Source organism: Cherax quadricarinatus, unplaced genomic scaffold, assembly GCF_038502225.1.
Source record: "Cherax quadricarinatus isolate ZL_2023a unplaced genomic scaffold, ASM3850222v1 Contig273, whole genome shotgun sequence".
Classification (NCBI taxonomy): domain Eukaryota; kingdom Metazoa; phylum Arthropoda; class Malacostraca; order Decapoda; family Parastacidae; genus Cherax; species Cherax quadricarinatus.
Window position 1 is genome coordinate 82,596 of NW_027195299.1, and position 16,340 is coordinate 98,935.

General features: G+C 40.4%; 1 protein-coding gene across 2 annotated transcripts in view; it reads left to right on the plus strand.

Moving 5' to 3' along the window:
• Positions 1-16,340, plus strand: part of LOC138851295 (pyrroline-5-carboxylate reductase 3-like) — an 84,122-nt gene that overhangs the window by 49,753 nt on the left and 18,029 nt on the right. Inside the window, exons 6-7 of one of the 2 annotated variants that reach the window (XM_070080283.1) lie at positions 1,971-2,110; positions 14,606-14,745. In XM_070080283.1, coding sequence (XP_069936384.1) covers positions 1,971-2,110; positions 14,606-14,745 — 280 coding nt within the window. The remainder of the gene's footprint in view (positions 1-1,970; positions 2,111-14,605; positions 14,746-16,340) is intronic. The other variant, XM_070080282.1, reaches the window with a different exon arrangement.

Genomic DNA, 16,340 nt, shown 5'->3' on the forward strand with positions numbered 1-16,340 from the left:
TTAGGAGGAGGTGTGGAATTACTAAAAGCATTAGTCAGAGGACTAAAGAGGAGTTGTTGAGGAGGTTTGGTTACGTAGAGAGAATGGATCAAAGTAGAATGACTTGGAGAGCGTATAAATCTGTAGGGGAAGGAAGGCGGGGTAGGGATTGTTTTCAAAAAGGTTGGAGGGACTTTCAGTAAGCATGTGTGAGCATGTTAGATAGGAGTGAATGGAGATGAATGTTTTTTGGGACCTGACAAGCTGTTGGAGTGTGAGCAGGATAATATTTAGCAAAGGGATTCAGGGAAACCAATTATTTTTATATAGCCAAACTTGAGTACTGGAAATGGGAAGTACAGTGGACCCCCGAGTTTCGGCAGCCTTGACTTTCGCGAAATTTGGCCTTCAGCGAGTTTTTTTTTTTTTTTTTTTTTTTTTTTTGAAAAATTTGGCCTCGAGTTTTGTGAAAAAACTCGTGTTTTGGCGACCGTCTGGTACCCGTCCACCCGTCACTGCGCACACAAAGCCAGTCTCCCACACCATTCACGCTCAGTGTGCCATTGTTTACCAACACGTGACCATCACCCCGCGGTTCATACAATACATTTCATAATAATTCATTGTTTTTTGTGCTTGCAACTGCTAAATAAGTCATCATGGACCCAAGGAAAGCTAGTGCAAGCCCTTTGGTAAATAAAGTGAGTGACGGGGATGTGGAAGAGTTGGTGGAGGGCCACAGGGAAGAGCTAACCACTGACGAACTGCAAGAGCTTCAACTGGAACAGCATCAGACCACTGCCGAGGAACTTGCTTCAGAGGAGAAGGAAGAGGGAGTGGATGAGGTGCCTTCTTCAGTGATAAAGGACATGTGTGGAATGTGGAATGAGTTGCAAAGTTTTGTTGAAAAGTATCACCCTGACCAAGCTGAAACAAGCCGTATCTGCAACATGTACAATGACAGTGTTGTGTCCCACTTCAGGGAAATCTTAAAGAAACGCCAGAAAAAGACCTCTCTGAATAGATATTTTGTGCGCCAGGGGTCCAGTGACTCTCAAGTTGTTCCCAGTGGCATTAAAGGAAGAAGGGAAGTAACCCCAGATAAGGACTTGCTACCTAAAGTCCTAATGGAAGAAGATTCTTCCAAACAATAGTGTACACCTTCCTCCTATCACCTCCTCCCATCTTCCATCCACCCAGAAGTCTTCAGTAAAGGTAAGTGTAATGTTGTTATTATTTATTTTAAATGCATGTATACTTGATTTCTGATTGTTTTCATTATGTAAATCTTTATTTAATTTGAAAAAAAATATTTTATTTTAATATTTTTGGGTGTCTGGAACGGATTAATTTTATTTCCATTATTTCTTATGGGGAAAATGGTTTCGAGTTTCATAAATTTCGACCTTCGGCGGGCTCTCTGGAACGGATTAATCACGAAACTCGGGGGTCCACTGTACAATGCCTGCACTTTAAAGGAGGGGTTTGGGATATTGGCAGTTTGGAGGGGTATGCTATTTATCTTTATATATGCTTCTAAACTGTTGTATCTGGGTGCCTCTGCAAAGACAGTGATTATGTGTGAGTGATGTGAAAGTGTTGAATGATGGTGAAAGTATTTTCTTTTGGGGGATTTTCTTTTTTTTTTTCTTGGGTCACCCTGCCTCGGTGGGAGACGGCAGAGTTATTGAAAAAGAAAACTAAGTGATAATGAGGAAAGCGAAGGTGAATATGACAAGCTAGAAAATGTCAATTCTAGTGATAAATGGCATGAAATATTCTAGGAATATAAGCGAGGTCTGGTCATGGACTGAGCCGCAGGAGTGTTGACCCTTGGAATACCCTCCAGATACACTGTATGTGCAGACTCTTAGATTAATGAGTGTATTGTATTTTTTGTGTATTTCATGCATTCACGTAATTTAATTTTCTGTGTATATTAATGTGTGTATTAATCAAAGATTAAACCAAAAGTATTTTTAATCCTTCAGTGTACACCCTTGGAACACACACCTCTCCAGCTGATAGTTTTGCCATGAATTCAATACTCAGTTCTGTAGGATTCTGCGCAGAGATTCCAGAGTACCAGATGGATGCTGCATGTGGATTGGCAGGATCTGGACCTGCTTATGTAAGTATTATGAAGCTATGCAAAGTTCCTTGGTATAAGTATTGTTTAAATGTAATACAGTAAAGCATCACTACTTACAAAAATGCACTTCTGAGCACTTGTGATTACATGGTAATCCACAAAAATAACCTTTATATCCAAATATTGTATCCAATATTTATTTTAACCCTTTGACTGTTTCCGACGTATAAATACGTCTTACGAGCCAATGTTTCTGACGTATTTATACGCACAAATTCTAGCGGCTTCAAATCGAGCGCCAAAGGCCTGGTAGGCCTACATGGGAGAGAATGGGTCTCAGTGGTCGGTGTGCACCCTGTGAAAAAAATCTGGGACCTAGCGGTGCATTGTGGGAACGCCATGTTGTCAGTCCATTTTCACCATGCCTCTCGGTAAGAAGTTCCTCACTCCTCGGCGGATTGGAGGTCTTTTGTTCCCAAGTGATAGCTCTAACAACGATGAAAATGTCAGTGACAGTGAATTCAAGGGTTTTCAAGTGAGTGTTACCGAAAAAAGTGCCCAGGATAACGTAAATAGTGACGAAAACCCAGATGACCCACAACCTTCGACCTCTGGTGCTGTGCCGGCTTGTTCACGTTCACGTTCGCCTGTACCAGGACGAAAGAGGAAACTATTTGGTCGTGTACAACACCCTGATGATAGCAGTGATAGTGATTTCAAGGTCATTGAAAGCAGTTCTAGTGACAGTGAGAGTGAATATTCCCCAGTGAAGCGCCAGTATGTACGACGTAGCATGCGGTCTGGTAGTGTTTCATATGTTGTTCCAAGGGGAAGGAGAAACTCTGGGAGCACATCCCGTGGCCCAACACCACGACCTGATAGTGAAGATGACGATATTGTAACGATGGGTATGAATGGTGACAGTGAGGGAGGAGGCAGTGGTGGTGATAGTGAGGGTGGCACGGCCCATGTGGCACCATCACCGGGCCACGCTACTAGCCACGCGGCTGACTCAGCAGAACAACCAGCCTCACCCTACCCCACACTGCCACAACCTGCACCACCACAACCTGCACAGCCACAACCACGGTACAATATTCAGACCCCACCAGCAGACCGCATCTGGGATTGGCAGGACGGTGACGAGTTTGTTCCCAGTCCCCATGACTTTGATGAAACACAAAGTGGAATAAAGCCATCTTGTCCACTTGGGAACAATGCCAGTGAACTGGACTGCTTTGAGTTATTTTTCGATGAACCCCTGATGGACATCATTGTCAGGGAAACAAATACATACTGTGATTACACCATGGCAAATACAATTCTCTCACCAAAATCACGGCTACACAAGTGGAAGGAGACAACTGTGGCAGAGATGTACCTGTTTTTTGCCACAATAATGCTTATGCCACATGTGTATAAGCACACTGTCACCACATACTGGACAACAGATCGCCTGATTTCAACTCCAGGTTTTAGTGACATTATAGGTGTCAATCGTTTCCTGATACTGTTGCGTATGTTACACTTTTCAGACAAAACCAGGCCTGACAGAAGTGACAGGTTATATAAGATAAGAAATGTGTTTATGTACCTGAAACAAAAGTGCTGCATGTATTTTTATCCCTTCAGGAAGCTTGTTATTGATGAGTCCTTGATTTTATTCAAAGGAAGACTCTCATTCAAGCAATATATACCAAGCAAGAGGAAACGCTTTGGTATAAAGCTATTTGTACTGTGTGATTGCAGAAGTGGTCTTGTTTTAGATATTATTGTGTACACTGGCAGTAATACTTTGAGAGATACCATGAAGTTATTGGGTATCTCTGGTGATGTGGTTCGAACAATGATGGAACCATATCTTGGTAAGGGGCATATGTTATTTACTGATAACTGGTACACAAGCCCCTTACTCAGTGATTTCTTGCGAGTGAACTTGACAGACGTGTGTGGCACAGTGCGTGGTAATCGCAAACATATGCCAAGGTTCGACGCTGGCACTCGCAGAGGTGAGGTGCAAGCCTTTGCTGCCAATGACATCATGGCATTTCGGTGGCATGACAAACGTGATGTCACATTGTTGACATCAGTTCACACAAACGAAATGGTACCCAGTGGCAGGGACAACAGAGAGACCAATGAACCCATTCTAAAGCCTGCAGCTGTCATGGACTACAACCTCAATATGCGCTTAGTGGACAAATGTGACATGCAGATTGGGTTTGCAGACTGTGTACGCAAGAGTTATAAGTGGTATATCAAACTTTTTTTCCATCTTGTTGATATCTCTATGCTAAATGCTTATAACATATACAAGTTGAAGACCAACAAAACACCAAAATATGGTGAATTTTGCCTGTCAGTAATCAGACAAATAATTGCAAAGTACAAAGGAGCAACTCCTGCAATAGACCAGCGCCCACAGACGTCATCTCGTATGAGGCCTGGTGATCACCACCCCATACAACTGCCTCCTACTACTGCCAAGAAAAATGCTCAGAAGAGGTGTTATATATGTATGCATACCACAAAACGCCCACAAACACGCAGAGACACTCGTTTTATGTGTGAGGAGTGTGAAGTGCCCCTCTGCATATACCCATGTTTCAAAGAGTTCCACAAGCTGCAGCAGTTCTAGGAACGTGTTTAGTGACTGTACATATGTATATATATTATGGAACAATAGTAATAAACATTGTTTTGTATTGTTTGTTTGTGTAAACAAAGTGTATACACAAACTAATAGTGATAAAGTTTGTTCTGTTATTGTGTTGTAAATAATGAGTGTATATTTGAACAATGCACCTTACATTGGTCTCACAGGCCACATAAGTTACCTGGAAAAGAAAAATATTGAAAAATGCAAGAAACCTTTGAATTAGAGTAAATAAAAGAATACCGGGTGGGCGGCAGTCGCCGCTGTTGCCGTACGCACGTCAATTTCTGCAAACTTTGCGGCTCTATATCTCGGTAAGTACTGATGGCAAAAATTTTTTTTTAGGCTTAAAACACTAGTAAAAATATTCCTAACATTTTCATAAGAAAAAATAATTTTTTTTTTTTCGAATATTTGGCGACATAGAATGACAGTTTCAGAGAGGGCCCTGAAACAGTCAAAGGGTTAAAATAAATATTGGGTACAGAGTACTATTGTTACTACAGTATATTTATAATGCTGTGGTAAAGATGTTCCTTTGATAATAGTGCAGTCTTTTTTTTTTTTTTTTTTTTTTTTTTTTTTTTTTTGTTTTTTTTTTTTTTAAACACAACCCAGGCCATCTCCCACTGAGGATGGGTGACCCAAAGAAGAAGAAACACTTTCACCATCATTGATGACATGCATTGTCTAGAGAGGAAGGATTCTGTATGGAAGAGCTCAAGGAATCACTGCTTCCATGGCCTGGTCTTAGACCAGGCTTCCTGAATTAAAAAGAAAAAGAGCAGGAACAAAAAGAGGTATTAACCCTTAAACTGTCCAAACATAGATCTATGTTCACGTATGTAGCACTCCAAACATAGATCTACTTTTTTTTTACATTTGAAAGCATGTAAAATAAAATGTAGATCTACGTTCAGAGCACTATGCACGTGAACGTAGATCTACGTTTGGACAGTTTAAGGGTTAAGAAACCAGTAAGTTGAATGATGTATACACAAGGATCCAATAATGTTGTGTTTTTTCAAGTGGAAAAAGAGATGTTGTCAACCACACAACTCTGTGGTACAGCAGTTGTAATTTGCTACCCTTCTTAACCCTTTGAGGGTCGACAGGCCCTCTCCGAAACTTGTTCTCAGGGTCGGCCAAATTTCAAAAAAAAAAAAAATTATTTTTTCTTATGAAAAAATAGAGTTTTTTTTCTAAACATTATAGGATAAACAAAAAAATTTACCATCAATACTTATGGAGATATGGATGCATGAAGTTTGCAGAAAATGAGCCGCGTATGGCAACAGCGGCGACTGCCGCTCACCCGGTAAACTTTAGTTTACTTGTATTTGAAGGTTTGTTGTTTTTTTCACTATTTTATTTTTTCACATAACTTATGTGGCCTATGAGACCAAGGTAAGGTGCAATGTACATATATACACTCGTTGTATACAACACAATAAGCACACAAACATAATTATCAATATATTGTTTACAAAACTTGTTTACAAAAACAAACAATACAAAACATTGTTTATTATTATTGTTCTATAATATATATACCAATATACAGTCACTGAACATATTCCTATTAGTTCTGCAGCTTGTGGAACTCTGAAACATGGTGTCATACACAATGGTGTTTTATCTTTCTCCCTCATTCTATCTCTTTCAATCTGTCTCTCTCTTTCTATCTGTCTGTCTATCTCTGTCTCACAGGTACACATAAATACAAGTATACATAGTATAAATTACCTAGGATAACCCAAGAAATCCAGACAAAGTGCTATACTCTGCTTGAAGATGTGAGTAAAAGTGATGACACAGTCTTGTGGCTCTCTGAGACAGAGAGTTAGATGGATAGACAGATAGACAGGGAGCTTGACAGACAGACAAATAGACAGACAGAAATGTTAGTGTACCAGTACCAGTGTACTAGTGTTCCACCCTCCTCCTCCTCTTCTTCCTCTTCCTCCTCTTCCCCCTACTCTTCCTCCTCTTCCCCCTACTCTTCCTCATACTCTTCCTCTTCCTCTTCCTCCTACTCTTCCTCTTCCTCCTCCTCCTCCTCCTCTTCCTCCTCCTCCTCTTCTTCCTCTTCCTCCTACTCTTCCCCTTCTCCTACTCTTCCTCTTCCTCCTACTCTTCCTCCTCCTCCTCTTCTTCCTCTTCCCCCTAATCTTCCTCCTACTATTCCTCTTCCTCCTCCTCTTCCTCTTATTCCTCTTCCTCCTACTCTTCCTCTTCCTCCTCCTCCTCTTCCTCCTCCTCCTCTTCTTCCTCTTCCCCCTACTCTTCCTCCCTCTCCTTCTCCTCCTCCTCCATAGTGTAAATTACCAGGAGTCGGCAGCTGTCAAAATGACATATTGTCTCATTAGTCACTCCCCTCTCCCGCCTGTCAAAACAATGGGGTCGGATGCTGCTTCCCTTCCTCCATTCTATCTAATTATCTTTCTCCCTCATTCTATCTGTCTTTTTATCTCTGTCTCACAGGTACACATAAATACAAGTATACATAGTATAAATTACCCAGGATAACCCAAGAAACCCAGACAAAGTGCTATACTCTGCTTGAAGATGTGAGTAAAAGTGATGACGCAGTCTTGTGGCTCTCTGAGACAGAGAGCTAGATGGATAGACAGGGAGCTTGACAGACAGGCAAATAGACAGACAGAAATGTTAGTATACCAGCAATAACAAAGGGAGGGAGATGTTTATCTCATCTTTTGGCATCAGCTCTACCCTCATTTACCCTCATCAAATGTCAGCACTTATCAGATGTTATCTCCCCTTATCTTGTTACTGTCATGGGTGAACATTTATTATTACCTATTATTATTATTATGTATTATTATTATGTATTATTATTATTATGTATTATTATTATTATGTACTATTGTTATCATTACATATTCTTCTTCTTCCTCCTCCTCCTCCTCTTCTTCCTCCTCCTCCTCCTCCTCTTCTTCCTCCTCCTCCTCCATTCTTGGAACAAGTTTGAAGAGCTTGTAGTTCATAATCACTATCACTATCATCACCAATGCTCACATCTGAGTCTGGGATTTTGGAAAATAGGAGTTTCCTCTTTGATTCTGGTACAACTGAACGACGGCCCAGCACCAGAGGTGGAAGGCTGTGGGTTGTCTGGGTTTTCCTCACTATTACCCATATTATGGTCATTAGTTTCGGTCAAAACCTCACCAGAACCTTGAAACTCATCTTCACTGTCACTTCCATCTGTATTAGAACTGTCACTGGGGAACAAAAGTGTCCCAATTCGCCGAGGAGTGAGGAACTTCTTACCACAGGGCATGGTGGAAATTGTGTACTATGATGGCATTCCCACAATGCACCACTGGGTCCCAGATTTTTTTCCTACTGTGCACACCCACCACACAGACCCATTCTCTCACATCTAGGCTTATCAGCCTTTTCCTGTGAGATTTGAGGCCGCTAGAATTTATGCGTACTAGTACGACAAAAAACCCTACGCGTAAGACGTACTAGTACGACCAAAACTCTCAAAGGGTTAAGGGCATAGGTTCAGCATCCCACCGAGTTATAGCATTAAGGCCTCTGAAGTCAATAGCAAGTCTATATGAATTATCCTCCTTCTTAACCATGACTACTGGTGAGCAATATGCAGATACTGAAGGTTCAATGATCTTTAGTTTTAATAAATTGTCTGCCTCTTGGTCAAATGCATCCCTAAGGTGAACTGGAACTGGGTATAATTTCCGTTTGATAGGACTGTCAGTCACTAAGTCAATCTTATGGACTACTGTGGATGTAACACCTGGAATATCAGTAAAGACGTCTGAAAAGTTACTCACACATTGAAGTAGTTCATGACTATTATGGTCATCCAAAGATTCATTAATATTAATGTTTGTTGCGCCCGAGTGGTCAAGAGTCACCAAGTCATGTAGTTCTTCACCATAGTCTATGTTAGAGGTGTCAATTATGCACACCTTACATTCTTCAGTTGTCTTATCAAGTTCATGTGGAAAAACTAAGTCAAAGTTATTAACCCTTTCAGGGTCCGTCCCGTAGATCTACGGCTTTTCGGTGAGTGTCCAAACCATAGATCTACGCCAAAATTCTAGCGCCGTCAAATTTAGCGCGAAAGTGCTCATAGGCCTACATGTGAGAGAATGGGTCTGCACCGTGGGTGTGCGCCGTAAACAAAAAATCTAGGCGCCTGCATAGCATTGTGGGAACGCCGGCTCAGTCACCCTTGTTCACCATGCCTCGTCGCAAGTCAGCTCTCACTCCCCGGAAAATTGGGACTCTCCTCTTCCTGTCTGATAGTTCTGACACTGATGGAAGTGGAAATGAAGACGAATTCTACGGCTTTGATAAGTTAGTGACCGAAAATAATGACCAGGATATCGATAATAGTGCAGAAAACCCCGTCGATCCTCGACCTTCTACCTCTGGTGTGGGCACTCGTGACTCACGGTCGGGTGTTCCTAAACGTAAGAGAAAACTAATATTTTTGCGTGGCCAGGCCTCTGACTTCAGTAATGACGATGATTCTGACGTGGATTGTGATTTTATTGCGCTCGACGATCATTCGAGTAGTGATAGTGAGGAAACATATTCACCAGTGAAGCGTCGGTATGTTCGTCGCAGCATGCACTCGGGTAGTGTACCCTATGCTGTGCCCAGGGGACGGAGTACATCCCGGAGTACATCCCGTGGCCCTACACCCGTTTTAGGTAGTGATAGTGAGGATGATGTGGCTACACTTGGCATGGATGGGCCACAGGCATCAGTGGATGGTGTTAGTGGTGCTGGTGGTGGTAGTGGCACCGCCATGCGTGACTCACCGTGCCACGCGGGGACCCACGCTGCTGACTCGTCAGTTCAAGGACAAAGCGGAGCGTCAGCCACCAGCCCGCCACAACCACAACCACCCGTACAACCAGCCTATGATGTCCAGTATCCACCAGCAAACCGTATGTGGGATTGGCAGCAAAATCCCAATTTTGTTCCCAACCCTCACCACTTTGATGACTCTCAAAGTGGAATTCTACCTACCTGTCCCCTTGGAACCATGGCCAATGAACTGGAATTCTTTGAATTATTCTTTGACCAGCCATTGATGGAAATTATTGCCAGGGAAAGTAATAAGTATTTTCAGTACACCATGGCAAATACGATCTTATCACCACAGTGAAGACTACACAGGTGGAAAGAGACGACTGTTGCAGAAATGCATTTGCTTTTTGCAACAATAATGCTTATGCCTCACATCTATAAGCATAATATAAAAGCATACTGGTCCACAGATCGGCTAATTTCTACCCCATCCTTCAGTGAAATAATACCAGTGAACAGGTTTATCTTACTGTTACGTATGTTGCACTTCTCTGGCAAAACCAGGCCTGACAGAAGTGGCAGGTTATACAAGATTAGAAATGTTTTCATGTATCTCAAACAAAAGTTCAGGATATACTTTTATCCATTCAAGAATCTTGTAATTGACGAGTCTTTGATTTTGTTCAAAGGTAGACTGTCATTCAAGCAGTATGCGTTCTAGTCGTAAACATATGCCCAGGCTCAACGCAGGTGTTCGTGGTGATGACGTGCAGGTGTTTACTGCCAATGACATCATGGCATTACGGTGGCATGACAAACGAGATGTCGCATTGTTGACAACCATTCACCGTAATGAAATGCAAGACAGTGGCAAAGTTGATCGAGTGACTAATGAACGTATTCGAAAACCAGTGACAGTGATTGATTATACACAAAACATGCGCTTGGTTGACAAGTGTGACATGCAGATTGGTTTTGTTGACTGTGTTCGTAAGAGTTACAAGTGGTACATGAAACTTTTCTTCCATCTCATGGACATTTCAATGCTGAATGCATATAATATGTACCAAATAAAGACTGGTAACAGACCACCGTATGGTGAATTTTGTTTGTCTGTTGTCAGACAACTCATAATGAAGTACCAGGTAACAACACCTGCAATACAACATGGTCCTCGAATTCATCACAATATACCCAAGCGTTTGAGAAGAGAAGGTGATCATTTCATAATACAGCTTCCTTCAACTCAAAAGAAATTTGCTCAGAAGACATGCATTGTCTGTGCACAAACAAAACGACGGCAATAAAGACGCAAAGACACTCGGTTTATGTGTGAGGAATGTAAGGTGCCTCTGTGCATGGTGCCTTGTTTCAAGGAGTTCCACAAGCTCCAGCAGTTCTAAAACCATGTCCAGTGATTGTAAATATGTAAATATATGATAGAACATTAGTATTATACAATATTTGTGCATGTTTATTGTAATAAACAACAGTGGTAAACAATAATATGATAATAACTTTAGTGCGGTTATTGTGTTCAATACAGTGAGTATATATATATCAATTATATACAGTATTGGTCTCTCAGGCCCCAAATGTTAGTAGGAATAGAAAAAAATTGGAAAAGAAAAGAAAAAACAACTAAAACAACAAAATAATATAATACGCGTATGTGGAATTCGTCGATGTTGCCGCCACCACATCATTTTCTACAAACTTCTTGGCACTGTATCTCGGTAAGTACTGATCAGATTCTAATTTTTTTTGTTTTATTACCTTCACAAAAATATGCTCTTTAATTCTGTAAGAAAAAATAATTTTTTTTTTTTTTCAAAATTTCTTGGACACTGGTGCATGACTTCAGATTTTGGCCTTGGACCCTGAAAGGGTTAAAACCATATCACCCCTTTATCCCCCCAAAAAATTGGTTTGCCTGTAGGGAACCGATGCATTCTAACATGATTTACCAGGCAAAGGTAAATGCATATTTTCCCTTCAAATTTACCATGTGTTTTACTGGTCTTCTTCCTGTACTACACAAACTTTTGTAAAATATTTCAATTGTATTTTATTGAGAATTGGTTACAGTAGATAGGTTACTTGGAACTTTATTATTTACATATGTAAAATCTTAATTTAACCCTTTGACTGTTTTCGACGTATAAATACGTCTTACGAGCCAATGTTTCTGACGTATATATACTCAATAATTCTAGCGGCTTCAAATCAAGCGGGAGAAAGCTGGTAGGCCCACATGTGAGAGAATGGGTCTGTGTGGTCAGTGTGCACCACATAAAAAAAATCCTGCAGCACACATTGCATAATGAGAAAAAAAAAACTCTGATCATTTTTTGGAATAAAACGCCGACTTTGAGGTGTATTTTCGTATAGTATTTATCGTTGTACGTATTCGCGTTTTCATGGTCTTAGGTGATAAAATGGAAAACATATTACAGAAATAGAGATGATTTTCATTACTTTGACGATGAAAACGACCTTGAAACTGAGCTCAAAGTAGCAGAAATGTTCGATTTTTACCAATGTTCAGGAGTAAATAAATCACACCACACGTCCAATACACGTCAACTGGGGAGTCTAATATTCTTTCACTAGTGCACTGATATTATTTATACCATTTTTACAATAATGCAGTAGTCTGCATAACAGTAAATTTTGTATTTTTTTGTATGAATAAAAAATCAAAATAGAAAGCAATAATAATATAAGAGGGGCCTAGAGATGTGACTAATGAACAGAGCATATGTTATTTTAGTGCCACGAATGTTCACCTTGTTTATTCTGGACCCTATTTTGAAATTGGCATCTTTTTTAATTTGCGTGAAATTGGCCAAATTGCCAATTTCTGACCACCATATTTGGTAGTCCAAATTAGTAAATGGGAGGTTTCTTGTACTCAGCTGATAGATAAAATGGAGTTTTAAAGAAATAGCTATGAGTTTGGTCAACTGGAACAATGGAATTGGCTGAAAATAGGGCTCAAAGTCGGCGAAATCGCCGATATGCATATGTCGCCGAGACCGCTAACTTCGCGGGAGCATAATTCCATGAGTTTTCGACCAAATTTCGAACTTTTGGTGTCATTACCATCGGGAAAAGATTCTCCATCATTTCATAAGAAAAACTAATTTTTTTTTTTTTCAAAAATTGAGCGACATAGAATGACAGTTTCAGAAAGGGGCCTGAAACAGTCAAAGGGTTAACAGGCTACAGTGGACCCTCGACCAGCGATATTAATCCATTCCTGAGAGCTCATCGTTAATCGAAATTAACGTTAGTCGAGTTAATTTTCCCCATAAGAAATAATGGAAATCAAATTAATCCGTGCAAGACACCCAAAAGTATTGAAAAAAAAAAATTTTACCACATGAAATATTAATTTTAATACACAAACTGAAGAAGACATGCACAGTTACATGACACTTACCTTTATTGAAGATCTGGTGATGATTGATGGGATGGGAGGAGGGGAGAGTGTTGATGGTGTTAGTGTTTAGAAGGGGAATCCCCTTCCATTAGGACTTGAGGTGGCAAGTCCTTTTTCGGGGTTACTTCCCTTCTTCTTTTAATGCCACTAGGACCAGCTTGAGAGTCACTGGACCTCTGTCGCACAACATATCTGTCCATAGAGGCCTGTACCTCCCGTTCCTTTATGACATTCCTAAAGTGTTTCACAACATTGTCAGTGTCACAATTAAACACTTGTTCAGGTTTCAATTCTTCACTGTCTATGTACTCCTTGAATTCCTGCACATATTTTTCAGCTGCTTTTTGGTCCAAACTGGCAGCCTCACCATGCCTTATCACACTATGTGTGCCACTACGATTCTTAAATCTCTCAAACCAACCTTTGCTGGCCTTAAATTCACTCACATCACCACTAGTTGCAGGCATTTTTCTAATTAAATCCTCATGCAACTTCCTAGCCTTTTCACATATGATCACTTGAGAGATGCTATCTCCTGCTATCTGTTTTTCGTTTATCCACACCAATAACAGCCTCTCAACATCTTTCACTTGCAATCTCAGTTTCGAAAACATAGTTGCACCTTTGACAAGAACAGCTTCCTTGATTGCCGTTTTCTTGGCCACAATAGTAGCGATGGTTGATTGGGGTTTTGTGTACAACCTGGCCAGCTCGGAGACACGCACTCCACTTTCATACTTAGCAATGATCTCTTTCTTCATATCCATAGTAATTCTCACCCTTTTTGCTGTAGGGTTGGCACTAGAAGCTTTCTTGGGGCCCATGGTGACTTATTTTGCAGGTGCAATCACTAAAAAGGCTGTGATAATATGAAATGTTCCGATTGTATGCTTGGAAGCGACCGTGGTGGCTGGCTGGCTTGTAAACACTGGCCAGAAGTGGACGCGTCTCAGACGGAGCGAATAGTGTTGGTCGAGTTTTTTAGCGCTAGTCGAGGCAAAATTTTTGCATTAAAATGTATCGCTGGTCGGATTTATCGTTAATCGATGCCATCGTTGGTCAAGGGTCCACTGTAATTGGATTTGAGGTGTCTGGTAAAGCCAGTTGTCTTGTTAAATCTGAATTTTTTTTGTCGTGATTGTAAAAGTAACAGACTTCTAGAAACAAGAGACTTTCCAAAATCAATTCACCCAGTGAACCATAACATTGATGGACAATTCTGGAAACAGTGAACTTTGTCTTTTGGATTTTGCCCATTAAATTTGAAATCAATTACAGTGGACCCCCACTTAACGATCACCTCCCAATGCGACCAATTATGTAAGTGTATTTATGTAAGTGCGTTTGTACGTGTATGTTTGTGGGTTTGAAATGGACTAATCTACTTCACAATATTCCTTATGGGAACAAATTCGGTCAGTACTGGCACCTGAACATACTTCTGGAATGAAAAAATATCATTAACCGGGGGTCCACTGTATATCTAATGTCCAGTAAATTGAGGTTTAACTATACTGTACATGCAAAATGCTCTATATTTTCACAGTTTTTGCTGCCACATGTGGTAAATGGCAAATGAACTAGCCTACAAATAAGAAAATACTTTTTTTTTTTCCAGATATATGCTGCTATAGAAGCCCTTGCAGATGGAGGAGTTAAGATGGGTCTTCCTCGGCAGCTTGCTCAGACTTTGGCTGCTCAGACGGTGGGGCTTGAGATTGTGTGTTATACAGCACTCTCTATATATCATAAAAGATGGTACACAAACTTAAAATTTTAACTGCACAATATTTTTTAATGATTTAACCCATAAACTGTCCAAACGTAGATCTACGTTCACTTGCGTAGCGCTTTGAATATTTTGAAAAAAATAAAAATCTTTTTTTTTTTTTTTTAATGAAGAGTGCATTTTTCTACACGTTATAGGATTAAAAAAAAAATTTAGGGTCGGTATTTATTGAGATATAAGCCTGTGAAGTTGGCACTGGATGTTCACCTAACGGCAGCATTGACTCCTGCCGCTTGCAGAAGTGTTGCCAGTATACCTTTTTTTCTCATTTTTATTTTAATCTATATATATATATATATATATATATATATATATATATATATATTTTATGGTAGTAGGTTGGTAGACAGCAACCACCCAGGGAGGTACTACCGTCCTGCCAAGTGAGTGTAAAACGAAGCCTGTGATTGTTTTACATGATGGTAGGATTGCTGATGTCTTTTGTCTGTCTCATAAATATGCAAGATTACAGGCATGTCTTGCTACTTCTACTTACACTTAGGTCACACTACACATACATGTACACATTTATTTATACACACTCATCTGAGTTTTCGTTGATTTTATCTTAATAGTTCTTGGTCTTATTAATTTTCCTTTTATATCCATGGGGAAGTGGAATAAGAATCTTTCCTCCGTAAGCCATGCGTGTTGTAAAAGTCAACTAAAATGCCGGGAACAATGGGCTAGTAACCCCTTTTCCTGTAAAGATTACTAAAAAGAATAAGAAGAAGAAAATTGTCAAAGTGGGAAGTCTGAATGTGCGTGGATGTTGTGCAGATGATAAGAAAGAGATGATTGTGGATGTTATGAATGAGAAGAAGCTGGATGTCCTGGCTTTAAGTGAAACAAAGCTGAAGGGGATGGGAGAGTTTCAGTGGAGAGGAATAAATGGGATTAGGTCAGGGGTTTCAAATAGAGTTAGAGCTAAAGAAGGAGTAGCAATAATGTTGAAGGATAAGCTATGGCAGGAAAAGAGGGACTATAAATGTATTAATTCAAGGATTATGTGGAGTAAAATAAAGATTGGATGTGAAAAGTGGGTTATAATAAGCGTGTATGCACCTGGAGAAGAGAGAAGTGTAGAGGAGAGAGAGAGATTTTGGGAAATGTTGAGTGAATGCGTGGGGAGTTTTGAATCAAGTGTGAGAGTAATGGTGGTTGGGGATTTCAATGCTAAAGTGGGTAAAAATGTTGTGGAGGGAGTAGTAGGTAAATTTGGGGTGCCAGGGGTAAATGTAAATGGGGAGCCTTTAATTGAGCTATGTGTAGAAAGAAATTTGGTAATAAGTAATGGTGATGAAAGATTGAATATCAGATTGGAGGGAGAGAGTATGGAGGAGGTGAACGTATTCAGATATTTGGGAGTGGACGTGTCAGCAGATGGGTCTATGAAAGATGAGGTGAATCATAGAATTGATGAGGGAAAAAGAGTGAGTGGTGCACTTAGGAGTCTGTGGAGACAAAGAACTTTGTCCTTGGAGGCAAAGAGGGGAATGTATGAGAGTATAGTTTTACCAACGCTCTTATATGGGTGTGAAGCGTGGGTGATGAATGTTGCAGC